We start from the raw sequence: 16,226 nt of genomic DNA on the forward strand, positions 1-16,226 counted from the left end.
AGATGAGGGGTTTTGTAAGTTTATAACAGAACAAGTTCAACAATTTTTGGATTAAAAGATTCGATAACTAGTAAGTTTATATTGTGGGATGCATTGAAAGCTTTTTTGAGAGGACAAATTATTAGTTATACAGTTAGGTTGAAAAAAAGGTATTTAGCGGAGTCAGAAATATTGGAACAGGAAATTGGAGTTTTAGAGAAAGAGTTACAAAAGATGAAACTGCATAAGGAGAAGAGTAGTAAATTAGATGCTTTGAAATTGGAATATATTACATTACAAACTTATAGAGTTGAAAGACTAATACAATGACCTAATCAGAGATATTATGAGTTAGGAGATAAAACACATAAAGTATTGGCATGGCAGTTGAAATCTGAACAGATGTCAAGAAAAATAAAAGCAGTGAGGAAATATTCAGGGATATCTTATAGATTGCAAAATATTAATGAACAGTTCAAGGAAATTTATAGAAAATTATATGCGCTGACAACCTGACTCACCTCCACGCAAGTGGCGACATTGAAAAGAATCCACGTCCATTGATGGGCATTGCTAATTCAGCGGAACATCTCTGCGCTTGTCCAAGTGCTCCCCTGCGAAGTCCATCTGTCCAGACTAATTCATTCAATCTGTCTATTTATCTATTTCTTTGTTTCTTGTTTGAGTTTCCATTTGATTGAATTCCAGATAATGGGGATTCGACTGTACCTTGATTTAAAATTAAAACTTTGGTCTGAGCTATAATGCAGCATTGCTGTTTTTTCATGTTAATCTTTAACTGCAATTCCATTACCTTCAGATGTTTATTTCTATAGTAGATTAATTCAAGTTTATTATCATCTGGCTGTATATGTACAACCGGGTGAAAGTGTTTTTCTAGAACACAGTGCACACATAGACACACACAATATATTTCTCACAAATTCAGCACGTAGTACATAATACTTTCCTATCAGATTGACAATCTGAAAATTGTTTTTAAAAATAATAAGAAAATATTGTGCTTGCCCAGTATTGAGTTTATAGTGTGGAGTAGAGTGAATTTGTACTTTCTTAACTTATAGATGACACTCATTTAATAAAGCTAGGAGAGCAAACAATGAATTGAGTTATACAGCATAGGAACAGGCCCTTTGGCCCAATTTCACCATGCTGACCAAGGTGTCTTCCCTGAGTTAATTCCATTTTTTTCCTGTGTTTGACCGGTATTCTTTTATATCTTTCCAATCCATGAACCTGTCCAAATGTTTGTTAGACATAATTGTATCTGCTATTACTGCTTCTTCCTCTGGCAGTTTGCCCTATACCTAATCAGTTAAGCCAGTGCTGCCTATTGCAGAATATTCCTCAACCATTGTCTTAGTTTGAACTTTCTTCAATGGCTTTATTTTAAAACCAACCTAACCTCATAGATAAATAATTTTTCCTTCATTCATAGAACATTATAGCACAGAAACAAGTCCCTTCAGCCCTTTCAGAGTGTGCCGAACCATTGTTCTGCCTAGTGCCACTGATCTGCATTCTTCTTAAATATTAAAATTGAGCACACATTCACCACTTCAGTTGACAGCTCGTTCCACACTCCCATCACTGTATGAATAAGTTCCCCCCTCCTCTCCCCCACCATGTTCTCCATATTCTTTCTACTTTCACTCTGAACCCTTGTCCACTGGTTTGTATCTCACCTACCCTCAGTGGAAAAAGCCTACCTATATTTACTCTGTCCATCCCCCTCATACTTTTAAATACCTCTATCAAATCTATGCTTTAGGGAATAAAGTCCTCCTCTGTTTAACCTTTCCTTGTAACTCAGTTCCTGAAGTTCTGGCAACATTCTAGTAAATTTTCTCTGCACTCTTTCTATCTTATTGTTATCTTTCCTGTAGTTAGGGTGATCAAAACTGCACACAATACTCCAAATTTAGCCTCAGCAATGTCTTATATAACTTTACCATAACATCCCTACTCCTGTACTCAATATTTTGATTTATGAAGGCCAATATGCCAAAAGCTCATTCTACAACCCTATCAACCTGTGACATCATTTTCAAGGAATTATGTATCTGTTTTCCCAGATCCCTCTGTTCTACACCATGTAAGCCCTTTCTTGGTTTGTCTTTCCAAAATGCAACACCTCACAATTGCCTGCATTAGATTCCATCTTCCATTTTGCAGTTCATTTTTCCAGCTGGTCCAGATCCCTCTGCAAGCTTTGAAAGCCTTGCTCACTGCCCACAACACCTCCAATGTTAGTGTCATCTGCAAACCTGCCAAACCAATGTTCCACATTATCATCCAGATCATTGATATAGATATAAATGGCAAACAACAATAGTCCCAGCACCAACACCCAAGGCACATTACTAGTCACAGGCCTCCGGTCTGAGAAGCACTCATCCACCACTACTATCTGGTTTCTCCCATCCAGGCATAGTTGAATCCAGTCCACTACTTCACCATGAATACCTAATGTTTGAACCTTCCTGACTAAGCTCCCATGTGGGACCTTGTTAAAGGCCTTAAAGTCCACGTCGACAAAATCCACAGCCTTTCCTTCGTTAAATTTCCTGGTAACCTCCTCAAAAAACTCTAAAATTGGTTAAACATGACCTCCCAATCATAAAGCCATGTTGACTATCCTTAATTCTGCCAGAACTCCTGCAATTTCTGCATTAGCCTCGTTCAAGATCTGAGGGAATATCTTGTCGGGCCCTGGGGATTTATTCACCCTTATTTACTTTAAGACAGCGACTATTTCCTCCCCTCTAATCTATATAGATTCCATGACCTCACTGCTCGTTTTACTTGCTTCCCATAATTCTGTGCCCATTTCCTGAGTAAATATTGATGGGGAAAAAAAACATTTAAAATCCCCCCCATCTCTTTTGGTTCCATACATAGACAACTACTCTGATCTTTAAGGGTACCAATTTTATTCCTTAATATCCTTTTGCTCACAAACTCAAGCTAGCATGCTGGAACATCAGAACCATGCTAGATAAGACTGACAGCCATCGACCTGAACGTCGGTCTGCCCTCATTGCACATGAACTCCTCAGACTTGACATCGACATAGCCGCTCTCAGTGAAGTCCGCCTGGCAGATGTAGGCAGCTTCCAAGAACGCGGCGCGGGCTACACACTCTACTGGTCTGGCAAGCCTTCGGATGAACGACGCCTATCTGGTGTAGGCTTCATGGTCAAGAGCTTCATTGCCTCCAAACTCGAAAACCTTCCGACAGGCCTCTCGGACCGAATCATGTCCATGCGACTCCCACTTCAAAACAAGCGTCACATCACCCTCATCAGTGTCTATGCTCCAACCCTCCAGGCGGAACCAGCAGAAAAGAACAAGTTCTACACCGACCTGCGCAACCTCATCCAACGTACCCCTACAGCCGACAAGGTTGTCATCCTGGGCGACTTCAACGCTCGTGTCGGCAAAGACTCAGAAACCTGGCCAGGAATCCTGGGCAAGCATGGCGTCGGCAAGTGCAACGACAATGGGCGCCTCCTGTTGGAGCTCTGCGCAGAACAGCGGCTTGTCATTACAAACACCCTTTTTCAGCAGAGGGACAGCCTTAAGACCACCTGGATGCATCCCCGATCCAAACACTGGCACCTCCTGGACTACATCCTGGTGCGAGAAAGTGACAAACAAGATGTGCTCCACACCAGGGTCATGCCTAGCGCGGAATGCCACACTGACCACCGGCTGGTTCGCTGCAAGCTCAACCTTCACTTCAAGCCAAAGCCCAGGAACAATAAAGCCCCCAGAAAGAGGTTCAATGTTGGAAAACTGCAGTCAGACGAAGCGAGAGGAAACTTCCAGGCAAACCTCAAAGCAAAGCTCGACGTTGCAACCCGCCTCACGGACCCGTCCCCTGAAACCCTCTGGGATCAGTTGAAGACTACCATACTGCAATCCACTGAAGAGGTACTGGGCTTCTCCTCCAGGAAAAACAAGGACTGGTTTGACGAAAACAGCCAGGAAATCCAGGAGCTGCTGGCAAAGAAGCGAGCTGCCCACCAGGCTCACCTTACAAAGCCGTCCTGTCCAGAGAAGAAACAAGCCTTCCGTCGCGCATGCAGCCATCTTCAGCGCAAACTCCGGGAGATCCAAAATGAGTGGTGGACTAGCCTCGCCAAACGAACACAGCTCAGCGCGGACATTGGCGACTTCGGGGGTTTCTACGAGGCTCTAAAGGCTCCCTCACCCCAAGTCCAAAGCCCGCTGCGCAGCTCAGACGGCAAAGTCCTCCTCAGCGACAAGATCTCCATCCTCAACCGATGGTCAGAACACTTCCAATCTCTTTTCAGTACCAACCGCTCAGTCCAAGATTCCGCCCTGCTCCAGCTCCCTCAACAGCCCCTAAGGCTAGAGCTGGATGAGGTTCCCACCCTGGATGAGACATATAAGGCAATCGAACAACTGAAAAGTGGCAAAGCAGCAGGTATGGATGGAATCCCCCCAGAAGTCTGGAAGGCTGGCGGCAAAACTCTGCATGCCAAACTGCATGAGTTCTTCAAGCTTTGTTGGGACCAAGGTAAACTGCCTCAGGATCTTCGTGATGCCACCATCATCACCCTGTACAAAAACAAAGGCGAGAAATCAGACTGCTCAAACTACAGGGGAATCACGTTGCTCTCCATTGCAGGCAAAATCTTCGCTAGGATTCTACTAAATAGAATAATACCTAGTGTCGCCGAGAATATTCTCCCAGAATCACAGTGCGGCTTTCGCGCAAACAGAGGAACCACTGACATGGTCTTTGCCCTCAGACAGCTCCAAGAAAAGTGCAGAGAACAAAACAAAGGACTCTACATCACCTTTGTTGACCTCACCAAAGCCTTCGACACCGTGAGCAGGAAAGGGCTTTGGCAAATACTAGAGCGCATCGGATGTCCCCCAAAGTTCCTCAACATGATTATCCAACTGCACGAAAACCAACAAGGTCGGGTCAGATACAGCAATGAGCTCTCTGAACCCTTCTCCATTAACAATGGCGTGAAGCAAGGCTGTGTTCTCGCACCACCCCTCTTTTCAATCTTCTTCAGCATGATGCTGAACCAAGCCATGAAAGACCCCAACAATGAAGACGCTGTTTACATCCGGTACCGCACGGATGGCAGTCTCTTCAATCTGAGGCGCCTGCAAGCTCACACCAAGACACAAGAGAAACTTGTCCGTGAACTACTCTTTGCAGATGATGCCGCTTTAGTTGCCCATTCAGAGCCAGCTCTTCAGCGCTTGACGTCCTGCTTTGCGGAAACTGCCAAAATGTTTGGCCTGGAAGTCAGCCTGAAGAAAACTGAGGTCCTCCATCAGCCAGCTCCCCACCATGACTACCAGCCCCCCCACATCTCCATCGGGCACACAAAACTCAAAACGGTCAACCAGTTTACCTATCTCGGCTGCACCATTTCATCAGATGCAAGGATCGACAATGAGATAGACAACAGACTCGCCAAGGCAAATAGCGCCTTTGGAAGACTACACAAAAGAGTCTGGAAAAACAACCAACTGAAAAACCTCACAAAGATAAGCGTATACAGAGCCGTTGTCATACCCACACTCCTGTTCGGCTCCGAATCATGGGTCCTCTACCGGCACCACCTACGGCTCCTAGAACGCTTCCACCAGCGTTGTCTCCGCTCCATCCTCAACATCCATTGGAGCGCTCACACCCCTAACGTCGAGGTACTCGAGATGGCAGAGGTCGACAGCATCGAGTCCACGCTGCTGAAGATCCAGCTGCGCTGGATGGGTCACGTCTCCAGAATGGAGGACCATCGCCTTCCCAAGATCGTATTATATGGCGAGCTCTCCACTGGCCACCGTGACAGAGGTGCACCAAAGAAAAGGTACAAGGACTGCCTAAAGAAATCTCTTGGTGCCTGCCACATTGACCACCGCCAGTGGGCTGATAACGCCTCAAACCGTGCATCTTGGCGCCTCACAGTTTGGCGGGCAGCAGCCTCCTTTGAAGAAGACCGCAGAGCCCACCTCACTGACAAAAGGCAAAGGAGGAAAAACCCAACACCCAACCCCAACCAACCAATTTTCCCTTGCAACCGCTGCAATCGTGTCTGCCTGTCCCGCATCGGACTGGTCAGCCACAAACGAGCCTGCAGCTGACGTGGACTTTTTACCCCCTCCATAAATCTTCGTCCGCGAAGCCAAGCCAAAGAAGAAAAAGAAGAAGAAACACTCAAGATTTTCCTTCACATTTTCTGCCAAAGCAACCTTATGTCTTTTAGCCTTCCTGATTTCTTGAAGTTTTACTTGCATTTTCTATACTTTTCAAGAACCTCATTTGCTCTGTGTTGCCTAGACACCAGATCCCCAATATCTCTTGAAAATCAAGGTTCCCTATGCCTGATAACTTTGCCTTTAATCCTGACAGACTCTGTACTCTCAAAATTTCATCTTTGAAGGTCTTCCACTTTCCTCACACATCCTTGCCTGAAAACAACTTATCCCACATTCTAGATCCTTTCTCATTTCCTCAAAACTGGTTTTTCTCCAATTTAGAATCTCAACCTGAGACATAGACCTATCCTTCTCCATAATTATCTTGAAACTAATGGCATTATGATCACTAGACCCAAAATATTTCCTACACCTACTTCTGTCTGGTTCCCTAATGGGAGGTCCAGTATTGCACACTCTCTAGTTGGTTCCTCTACATTTTGATTGAGAAAACTTTTCTGAACACATTTGACAAACTCCAAGCCATCCCGCCCTTTTATAGTATGGGAATCCCAATCACTATGTAGAAAGTTAATCTCCTGCTATCACAACCTTGTGTTTCCTGCAACTGTCTGTGATCTCTCTACAGATTTGCTCCTCCAATTCTAGTTGATTATTGGGCAGTCTTGCAATGGAATATATATTTGGGAGATAATTGGTAAAATTAGAGTAGGTTACATACATACACGTTTTAAAACAGATCTTATTTGAAATATTGAAGAATTCATATTGAGTGAATTTTACAGAAACAATGGAGAATTTTATCCACATTTCATAAGTAGGTGCTAATTGAAATGATGTCATGAAATGAAAAGACCATTGTCTTGGAAGAGACAAAATGGCTGTTTGCAATAACCTACAGAGTGCTCACAGAAAGGTCACTCCTGGGTTTTGTTTACCTAAGACAACAGCTTGACCAAGAAGGAGAACTCCTGTGGTTTGCTGAAGAAGGTGGGTTTTTTTTTTTGCAAGTGAGAGAGTCACATGGGCTTTCTAGCAGTTGGCAGTTGGAGAGAGAGAGAGAGAGAGAGAGAGAGAGAGAGAGAGAGAGGACAAGCTCATCAAGCTCCCTCAGCCAGTGTGTGTGTGACACTGAAAGAGACTGAATAGTCACGGCTGAAACAAGCAGGAAAAGCTGGTTGGAAACAGAAAGCTCAAGAGTGGCAGATGGCTGGGAGAGGTATCTCTCTGATGTTTCTCTTGGAATAAGTGGAACAGAGTGGAGCTCTGTGATAGCATGAAAGAAAGAAGTTATCATCTGGAGAACCCTGATGGGGAAAGTTTCTTTAGCGACACATTGAGGTGACTAATGGTGGTACCTCAATTGTGGAAATCCTGGAACAACAAATCTCTCTTTGCAAACCCTTCAAGAACCTTCCTGAGTGGAAAACATTTACCTTTCTAGCACTAAAGCCTGGTGAACTTTATAAATGTTAAATTCTGTGCACAGTATGGTGATTGCCTGCAACCAGAGAATTTAGAAGAAGGAGAAGTGAGATTGAACTGTGAACCAAATAACTTTTCTTAAATTTACACACACATCATACACGTGCGCTTGGAATTAGAAGGGGGTTAATTTGGGTTAGTTAAGTATAGAGACAAGTTTAAGTTTGATTCTGTTTTCATGTTTAAAGATAATTAAAAACAACTTTTGTTTAAATAACTACTTGTATTGGTGAATATCTATTGCTGCTGGGATTTGGGGTCCTTTGGGCTTGTAACAGTCTATATATAATACAACCCCATGGGTGTGATCATACCTTTCCTGTTCCTCACTTCCACCCATATAGCCTCAGTAGACGAGCCCCTCTCCACTTCCAACTTTGTACATTTTCATTGGGTTTGCGAATGGGGAAATTAAAAGTTTAAATTGTTAGGATTGCACATGAAACTATTTTCAAATTTCAGTTAACGATTTATGTGATCCTCTCATGATCTTATCAGTTTTCATTATTCTTAAAAAAACTTATATGAATTTATTTTGTGGTAGATTATGCAGTTGAAGAACAACCCTCACAGATCTCTCTGATGCTGCAGTTGGAAGAAGGAGGCCCTGATCCTCTAGTTTTTGTTTTAAATGCCAATTTGCTTGTCATGGTCAAACTTGTCAATTGTAAGTATTTTCTTTTCTCTGATACAACTGAACACAAATGAATTTTGGAACATGTATATTTATAAATCTTGATTTTTAAATGTTAAACCTCTCAAACTAAAGTTGAATTAGTTCTAACTTTCAAGGTTTTTTTGGTTGCCTGGGAATTTTGGAATCATCAGTATAAATGCACATTTTGTTAACTTTTCCTGTTTCTTCAGCTTGTGACTAGTAATGTCACCTATTACTGAGTTAGTAGCATTTCTACTACTATGAAAGAACATTTTGGCTTCAATTCTCAGGAAGCTTAAAGACTTGAACACAAAAATATAAACTGACCTGTCTTGTTGTCTTTTGGATAAGGTTATGCTCTTGATGAATGTCATGGTGTTATTTTGAAAAATGGGGTTATTTTCATCAGTATCCGTTGCTATTTAATCTTCATTGACTATTGCTGAAATGATAGCCTGACACTAACCTGTGGCTATTAATGAGGTATGTCACATAGCTTCTATGACAACAGTGACAGCCTTTTAGCTATAAACTACTTTATGAATACCTCGAGGCTGTAAAAAGTTCTTTAAACATGGACCTGTTTCTCTTTCTGTTTTCTTGTTTTTTGTCCCTTCGTGCAGTCTTTCTCTTGCATATTTTCTGCTCTATTCTTCTTGTGTTTTCCTTTTTTTTGGAACTGTTTTGTCAATATGTAAGCATTGCAAAATATAGCCATTTAAAGCTCTAAACACAAAATTCACCCTGTACAGTTCAAAAATAGGAAATTTGTGTTTAAATTCTTTTTTTATTTACAACATGGCAGAAGCCAATTCTGGCCATTGAAAATTACAATGCTCAATTAACCTACAACCCCACGTGTTTTGTTCACTTTGCTGAATCAAGGTTTGATTGTCAAGGCTTGATGCTCTCCTGAGATCTGGAAATGATTGTGTGTGGTAATTGCCTCTGCCAAATGTGTTGCATCTAATTATAATATGAAATATTGCTTTTTATTTTTGGAGATTAAAAGCCTGGAGTGAGTCAAAAGATTGTACTCATTCTTTCATATTGTAGCCATAGATTTCACCTTTTAGGAAGCTAGAATTCCGATTTGTTTTCTGAAATTATTGGTTAATGTACGTGATATTACTGATATGAAAGAAGCAAGATGTTAGGCAGATTTTAAATATCAAATGAGCACTTAATTTCTTTTAGTAATAACTGGCGTTGCTTTGCTCAGTTTAAATGTTGTGGTCAAGTGCTTGGATACATTCTCAAACTGTTGGTTGAATGTAAAGAAAAAAATCATTGAAATAGCAACGCCATGCAATTTGACTTTTAACCAACTATAGTCATTTTGATTCAGTTGAAGATGATGTTGGTCTTGTAGTCTGAATAACAGGAATACTGTTAATGCTAGAAACTCAGCAGATCAGGCAGCCCCTTGAAGAATAAGAAACGATTAATATTTCAGCTCAAATTCAGCTTTATTAGAATTGAGGAAGAGGTTTTGAGTTACAAAGAAGCTGAGAAAAGTGATCAATAGAAAGATTATCTCTGATGAGATGAAATTAAGGTTGCCAAGGAAATGAGCATCGTTGATGATGGAAGTTGCGCAGAAAAAATATAAAGGGAATGATCATACAAAGGTGTGTAAAATGTCACTTGTTTTGAGCAGTTGAAGCTGTGCTAATGGAGTGATGAAAAACTGATTATTGTAATGTTGTAAGTGGATGACTTCCAGCAGAAATGGCCAGTTGAAGCTGTAGCACTAGTAAACCCTGACAGAAGATGAGATACTGTTTCTGAAAAATTTGAGGCATTTAGAAAAGTGCTGGATGCCCCCATAGATCAGAGTGGGATGAGAATTAAAATAGCTGATAGCAGGAAATATTGGGGTGGGGGGGGGCACCTCTGAACTGGACATAGGTGCTCTAACCTGAATGTAGTTTCTCTAATGAAGAACGATCGATATTATGAATGCTGAACATACTACACTTGATTGGAAGAAGTACAATGAGTTGCTGCTTTGTATGGAAGGACTTGGATTCTGGGACGATTGAATAGGATAGATCCTGCAACTTCTTGGGTGCATGGGAAAATATTTTAAAAAGCGAAGTATTTGGGAATGAAAGGAAGAATTGGAATGTTCCCAATTGAAATGTGGAAAGGAGAGGGAGAGATTTGTCTCATTTTGAAGATTAAAAAGGATTATCCATGAATATGGAGGGGAGTATAATAGAAGGCAAGACCACTGGTGCTCTATCCTTGTTCTGTCCTGGAGGAAGAAGAGTAAGAAAGGATGTGGAAGAAATGGATGAGATGAGATCAAGGACTCTGAGCTATGATAGTGGGAAAGTCTTTTTTTGGGGGGAAGAAGACAATTCAGAACTACCTGTCTGGAAAGTCTGATCTTTAGAGAAAATATGATGGACTTGGAAGCAGGGATCAAATAGCTTTGGGAGTTTGTAAGCTTAAAGTGAATGCTCATATCCCCAGGAATGGAAAAAAATTGCAGAAGGACCACTTGAAGGCGAGAGCAGGGTAGAAAATGGCAGTAAAAATAGTGATGTTTTCAAATTTTGTACGTGTTGAAAGTGGCTCTGAGACAACAGGCAACCTTTGCTGGTAAGAAAACAAGTTGAGGGAGGTGCCCAAATAGGTCAGAAATGATAACTATGCACTTGAAACACAAAAAGCAAGGTATCACTTCAGCCCATGTAAGTGCTGTACTTTGATGTGGTGACAGTGAATGGAATTGAAAAAGGTATTTTTTAAAAACATTTTTAAATTTAGACCTATAGCACGGTAACAGGCCATTTTGGTTCACAAAATTGTGCCACCCAATTTCCACCCCATTAACCTACACCCCTTGTATGTTTTGAATGGTGGGAGGAAACTGGAGCCCCCGGAGAAAACCCTGGGGAGATGTACAAACTCCTTACACACATCATGGGTTTCGAACCCCAGTCCGGTCCTGATTGCTGGCACTTAAAGGGGTTGTGCTACCCCTACGTCACCCATATTTAATGAGTGAACAAATTCAGCCAGGTGAAAGAATTAATTGGGTGAAAATAAAGTTGGATAAAGTCATGTTGGAATGAGTAAGCTTTTGATATTTCAAGTTTTAGATAATTAGGGTAACCTTCATATTTGTGTGGAAAATAATTTAACACCTCAGCTGGTCTAGTATCCTTAGTTATTTGTCCATGGTTTACAAAAAACACTAAAGATTTGGCTGTGATTTTTTTTTAATGGTCCTGAATTGCAGAAATTATTGTGACAGGAATTAACACTTGAAAATGAGAAAATGTACTTATATTACTTTTTCTTTCTTCCAAAGATTGTATTTAACAATCATAACTTTTGCTTAGATGTAAACAGGAAGTGTTGGTCCTTCACCACAAAGGGAATGCATGCTGTGGGGCAGGCAGAGATCGTCATCCTCTTGCAGTGTTTACCTGATGAGAAGTGCATCCCAAAGGATATCTTCAATCACTGCATACAACTTTATCAAGATGCCCTGGCAGGTATAATAACATTGTATTAAATAATATTGTACTTTGATGTGGACTTAGTATTCAAGTGAACATTAGAGTAGAAATATTTTGCAGGGCAGTAATCTAGCCTGTAATTCGGTGTTCACTTATTTTGATAGATGTCCTTGCATTAAATTACGGAGAGGATATAAAACTGAATTTTAAACATCTCTTTTTTTTTGTATTTGGATGGATGGAGCTCCAGTTTTGTCTTGCTGTCAAACAATTTCATTTTGCAACTTGTTATTTGTCTGTCTGTAGGTAATGTTGTTGGAGAATTGGGACATTCCTTTTTCACCCAGAGTTTTCTTGGCAGTCGGGAACATGGTGGATTTTTGTATGTCATGGCTACTTTTCAGTCTCTTCAGGATCTGGTGCTTCCCAATGCACCATACTTGTTTGGTATTCTAATTCAAAAATGGGAAACTCCTTGGGCTAAAGTTTTTCCAATCCGTCTTATGCTACGTCTTGGAGCAGAATACAGATGTGAGTAATGGTTATATGTGTCAGTCAATTTGGGTAAAGAGTAAAGCAACAATGTCTGACTAATGCTTTCTTTTCCAGTTTATCCATGTCCATTGTTCAGTGTGCGTTTCCGTAAACCTCTGTTTGGAGAGACAGGACATACAATTATGAACCTACTTGCAGTAAGTTTACGTTTTAAGGATTGTTTTATCTATTTTCAAATAGTAGAAATAATTTGCAAAGGTAATAAATTATTACTATGGTGGGTTTGGCAATTTTAATGTTTTTACAAAGTTAAGACTTTTACTAATCTCTAACTATGTGGGTCAACTTTCTTCTTATTTTTTTGAGAACCTATAATCTTGGATCATTTGATAACAAGTAATTCTAGAATCCATTTGCATAGTTCAAAAATATTCACTGAGGTGTTATTTAAACTAGTTTGGATGTTCAGGTGGCCTGTGAATGATTTTAAATACTGCAAACTTCTATTGGAAGCAGTTAGGTGGTTTGCAATGATTCTGTACATTTGGAAGGGCATTTGGACAATAAAACAGATGATGAGGCTGATTATTAGAAAAGCATTGCTATCTTTTGGTGGCCAGTACAGAATTTGCTTGACAATAAAATATGAAACTAAAAACAACATGCTGGAAATACTCAGCAGATTGTGAAGCACCTCTGGAGGGAAGGAAAAAGAATGTTTCAAGTTGATAACTTTTCAACTTGAAACATTGGCTCTTGATTTTTCTCCCTCCTTAGATGCTGCCTGACTGCCAGATAATTTTCAACACTTGGTTTTTATTTCATGTATTCATCACCTCTTGGTTCAAGAATAGTTTTTTTTAAACCAACATCTATCAGGCTCTTGAACCTCTCCATACTATCTGAACCATATCACTACTACCAGATCACCAAAAATCAATTTACTCTATCAGACAACTAAATATTTATTCTTTTTCCCATATATGCATTTGTGTGGTAATTATAATTTTTTGTTGTTTACATGCCTGGGAGGCTGCTACAAGCAAGACTTTCATTGAATTTGTTTATTGTACTTGTGCATGTAACAATAAACTCTTCATTCATTCTTCGTTCATTTGTTCAGCCAAAGGGTTTAATGGTCTATTATAGGGTTCGCTCTACACGAGCGTGGAGAAGAATGACATGCACACCAAAGCCTTTGGAAATGAGATTGCTTTATTACGCTGACCGTCGCGTTTATATGGGCCCCAGGTGCTGATGTCAGGGCCCCCTGTCATCGGAGCACTGGCCTGGGATTGGCCGGCGTTCCTACCAGAGTTCCCCATCTTCCCTCCGAGCAGAGGTCACTTTGGACAACAGCCAATGTCACCCCCAGGTCCATGTGGTCGCCATGTTCCTCGGCCATTTTGGAGGCCAGTCCATGCCTCCGCGCACAGGGCCTTTGTGTGTCCCTTCTCACTAATATGTACTGACAAGTCTTTAGATCCTTGGGAACATTATGTTTGGGCTGGCCATGTGGTGGGGTTGCCACGGGACTAAGGACCCCAGTTTTCACTGCAAGTTCTCAAGGGATGCCATGGGGTCTTCTGGACATTTAATGGGGGCCAGGAACTCCCCGGGGATGATTAAAGGCACGACGTAGACCATTTCTGCTGCTGAGGCATTGAAATCCTCCTTCGGTGTGGAACAGATTCTCAACAGGACTCGAGGCAGTTTGTCCACCCGGTTTCGACCCTTGAGCTGGGCCATCAGGGCTGTCTTGAGGTGCCTTTGTAAGCGCTCCTCCAACCCATTGGCCTGAGGGTGGTACGCTGTGGTGTGGTGGAGCTGAGGTGCTTGCTGAAAAAGACCAGGGGTTGCCATTGGCCCTCAATGGGTTGTTCCAGCACGCCTCCTACTGCTGTGTTGGAGGTGTTGACTGTCAGGGCAGTAGATGCCTTCACTCTGGGGTGGTGTTGGCCAACGCGTCTTTGGTGTACAGAAATGCCATGGAAGACTCATCGTCCCAAGAAATGTCTTTTGACTTGCCTTTCATCAGCACAAAAAAGGATCACATGATGTGTGCCAATGCCAGTATGAACCTGTAGTAAAAGTTTATCATACCAGTGAATTCTTGTAGCCCTTTTAGCGTGTGTGGCTTAGCGAAATGCTGGACGGCCTCAACCTTCTCGGAGAGGGGTGTAGCCCTGTGTTTGTTAATCCTGTGTCCAAGGAAGTTGATGGCGTCCAGACCGGACTGGCATTTCGTGTAGCCTGCACTCACTCAGGCAGGTGCACAGTTGTCTCAGGTGGGCAGCGTGGTCTTTGCTGCTGCGGCTGCCGATAAGGATATCATCCAAATAGATGCACGCAAATAGAAGGTCCTGGCCCACTGCATCGATCAGCTGCTGAAAAGTTTGTGCCGCGTTCTTTAGACCGAAGGGCATGTGGAGAAATGCAAACAAGCCAAAGGGGGTTATGATTGCAGTCTTGGGGATGTCCTGGTAGTGAACTGGATGAAGTCCACCGAAGAGAACACGCATGCCCCGTGTAGGTTGGCGGCAAAGTCTTAGATGTGTGGCATTGGATATTTATTGGATGTGGTAGCCTCATTGAGGTGGTGGTAGTCACCAACGTTCTGCTAATTTGGGCACCATGTGGAGGGGAGAGGCCCAGGGACTGTCAGAGCATCACACATTTTCTTAAACTCCTCCTTTGCTAGGCTGAGCTTTCCAGGAAGGAGTCGGCACGCCCTGGTGTGGAACGAAGAGCCCTCGGCCAGTATGTGATGCCTTACCCCATGCTTTGTCTTGGCTGCGGTGAAATGTGGCTCCACTATCGAGGAAAGCTCTGCCAGGTTGAGGGTGAATTCATTGTCTGAGAGGTTATAGAGTCCAGCTGGGGGGGCGGGTAGCTTGGCTTCCCCCAGAGGCAGTGACTGAAAGTTTCAGCATGCACCAAGCGCCATCCCTCGAGGTTGACAAGCAAGCAGTGGGCCTGAAAGAAGCCGCCCCCCAAGAGCAGTTACCACAAGGGTGAAGGACCACATAAAGTGGTTGTTGCCGAATCAAAGGGGAATGGTACGGTCCCAAATGTTTGAATGGAGGAGCTGTTGTTTGCCCTTGGTGCTGGGCCCTGATTGCCATTGCGGGTGTCAAGGCCTGCGGGGATGGGGGGGAAGTGAGTAGGTCACTTATCTTGGTGCCAGTGTCAACCAGGAAACGACTGCCTGACAGTGAGTCCCAGATGTAGAGGAGACTATCACGTGGGCCAACCGCTGCGGCCATCAACGACAGTTGGCTGTGGTGTTTCCCAGAAACCCGCAGGGTGGATGGCATCGACGGGCCTCTGCACCCCATTCCTGATGGTAGTAGCATAGCTGTCCTAGGGCATTCACTTGCCTCTCCGCTGGCCTTGATCTCACTGGGGGCTGTTTGTAGGGCTTGCTGATGTGGTCTATGACAGTACTGGTGTCCTTCTTTGCTCTCTAGAACATGTCTGCCTGGTCTGCAACCTTCTGAGGGTCGCTGAAGTCCTCGTTCGTGAGAAAGAGTTGGATACGTCGGGTAGCTGCTCCAGAAAGATCTGCTCAAAGAGCAGGCAAGGCTTGTGGCCCTTGGTTAGAGCGAGCATCTCGCTCATTAGGGTGGATGGAGCCAAGTTCCCCAATCCGTCCATATGCAGCAAACGGGTGGTGCGCTCATGCTAGGAGAGCCCGAAAGTGTTGGTTAGTAGCTCTTTGAAGGCCAGGTATTTTCCTTGCTCTGGAGGCTGCTGTAGGAAATCTGCGACCCTTGCTGCTGTGTCTTGATCAAGGGTGTTCATGATGTAGAAGTAGTAGGAGTTGTTTTTGGTGATGAGGCGAAGGTGGAACTGAGCCTCGGTCTGTTTGAACCACACATGGCTGCAACACCCAAAAC

General features: G+C 42.9%; 1 protein-coding gene across 4 annotated transcripts in view; it reads left to right on the forward strand.

The window, feature by feature from the left end:
- Window positions 1–16,226, forward strand: part of zfyve9a (zinc finger, FYVE domain containing 9a) — a 189,436-nt gene that overhangs the window by 150,484 nt on the left and 22,726 nt on the right. For all 4 annotated transcript variants that reach the window (XM_069938663.1, XM_069938665.1, XM_069938666.1 and 1 more), the window contains 4 exons: window positions 8,243–8,365; window positions 11,713–11,868; window positions 12,139–12,363; window positions 12,442–12,524. In XM_069938663.1, coding sequence (XP_069794764.1) covers window positions 8,243–8,365; window positions 11,713–11,868; window positions 12,139–12,363; window positions 12,442–12,524 — 587 coding nt within the window. The remainder of the gene's footprint in view (window positions 1–8,242; window positions 8,366–11,712; window positions 11,869–12,138; window positions 12,364–12,441; window positions 12,525–16,226) is intronic.

This window comes from Narcine bancroftii, chromosome 5 (genome assembly GCF_036971445.1).
Source record: "Narcine bancroftii isolate sNarBan1 chromosome 5, sNarBan1.hap1, whole genome shotgun sequence".
Lineage (NCBI taxonomy): Eukaryota > Metazoa > Chordata > Chondrichthyes > Torpediniformes > Narcinidae > Narcine > Narcine bancroftii.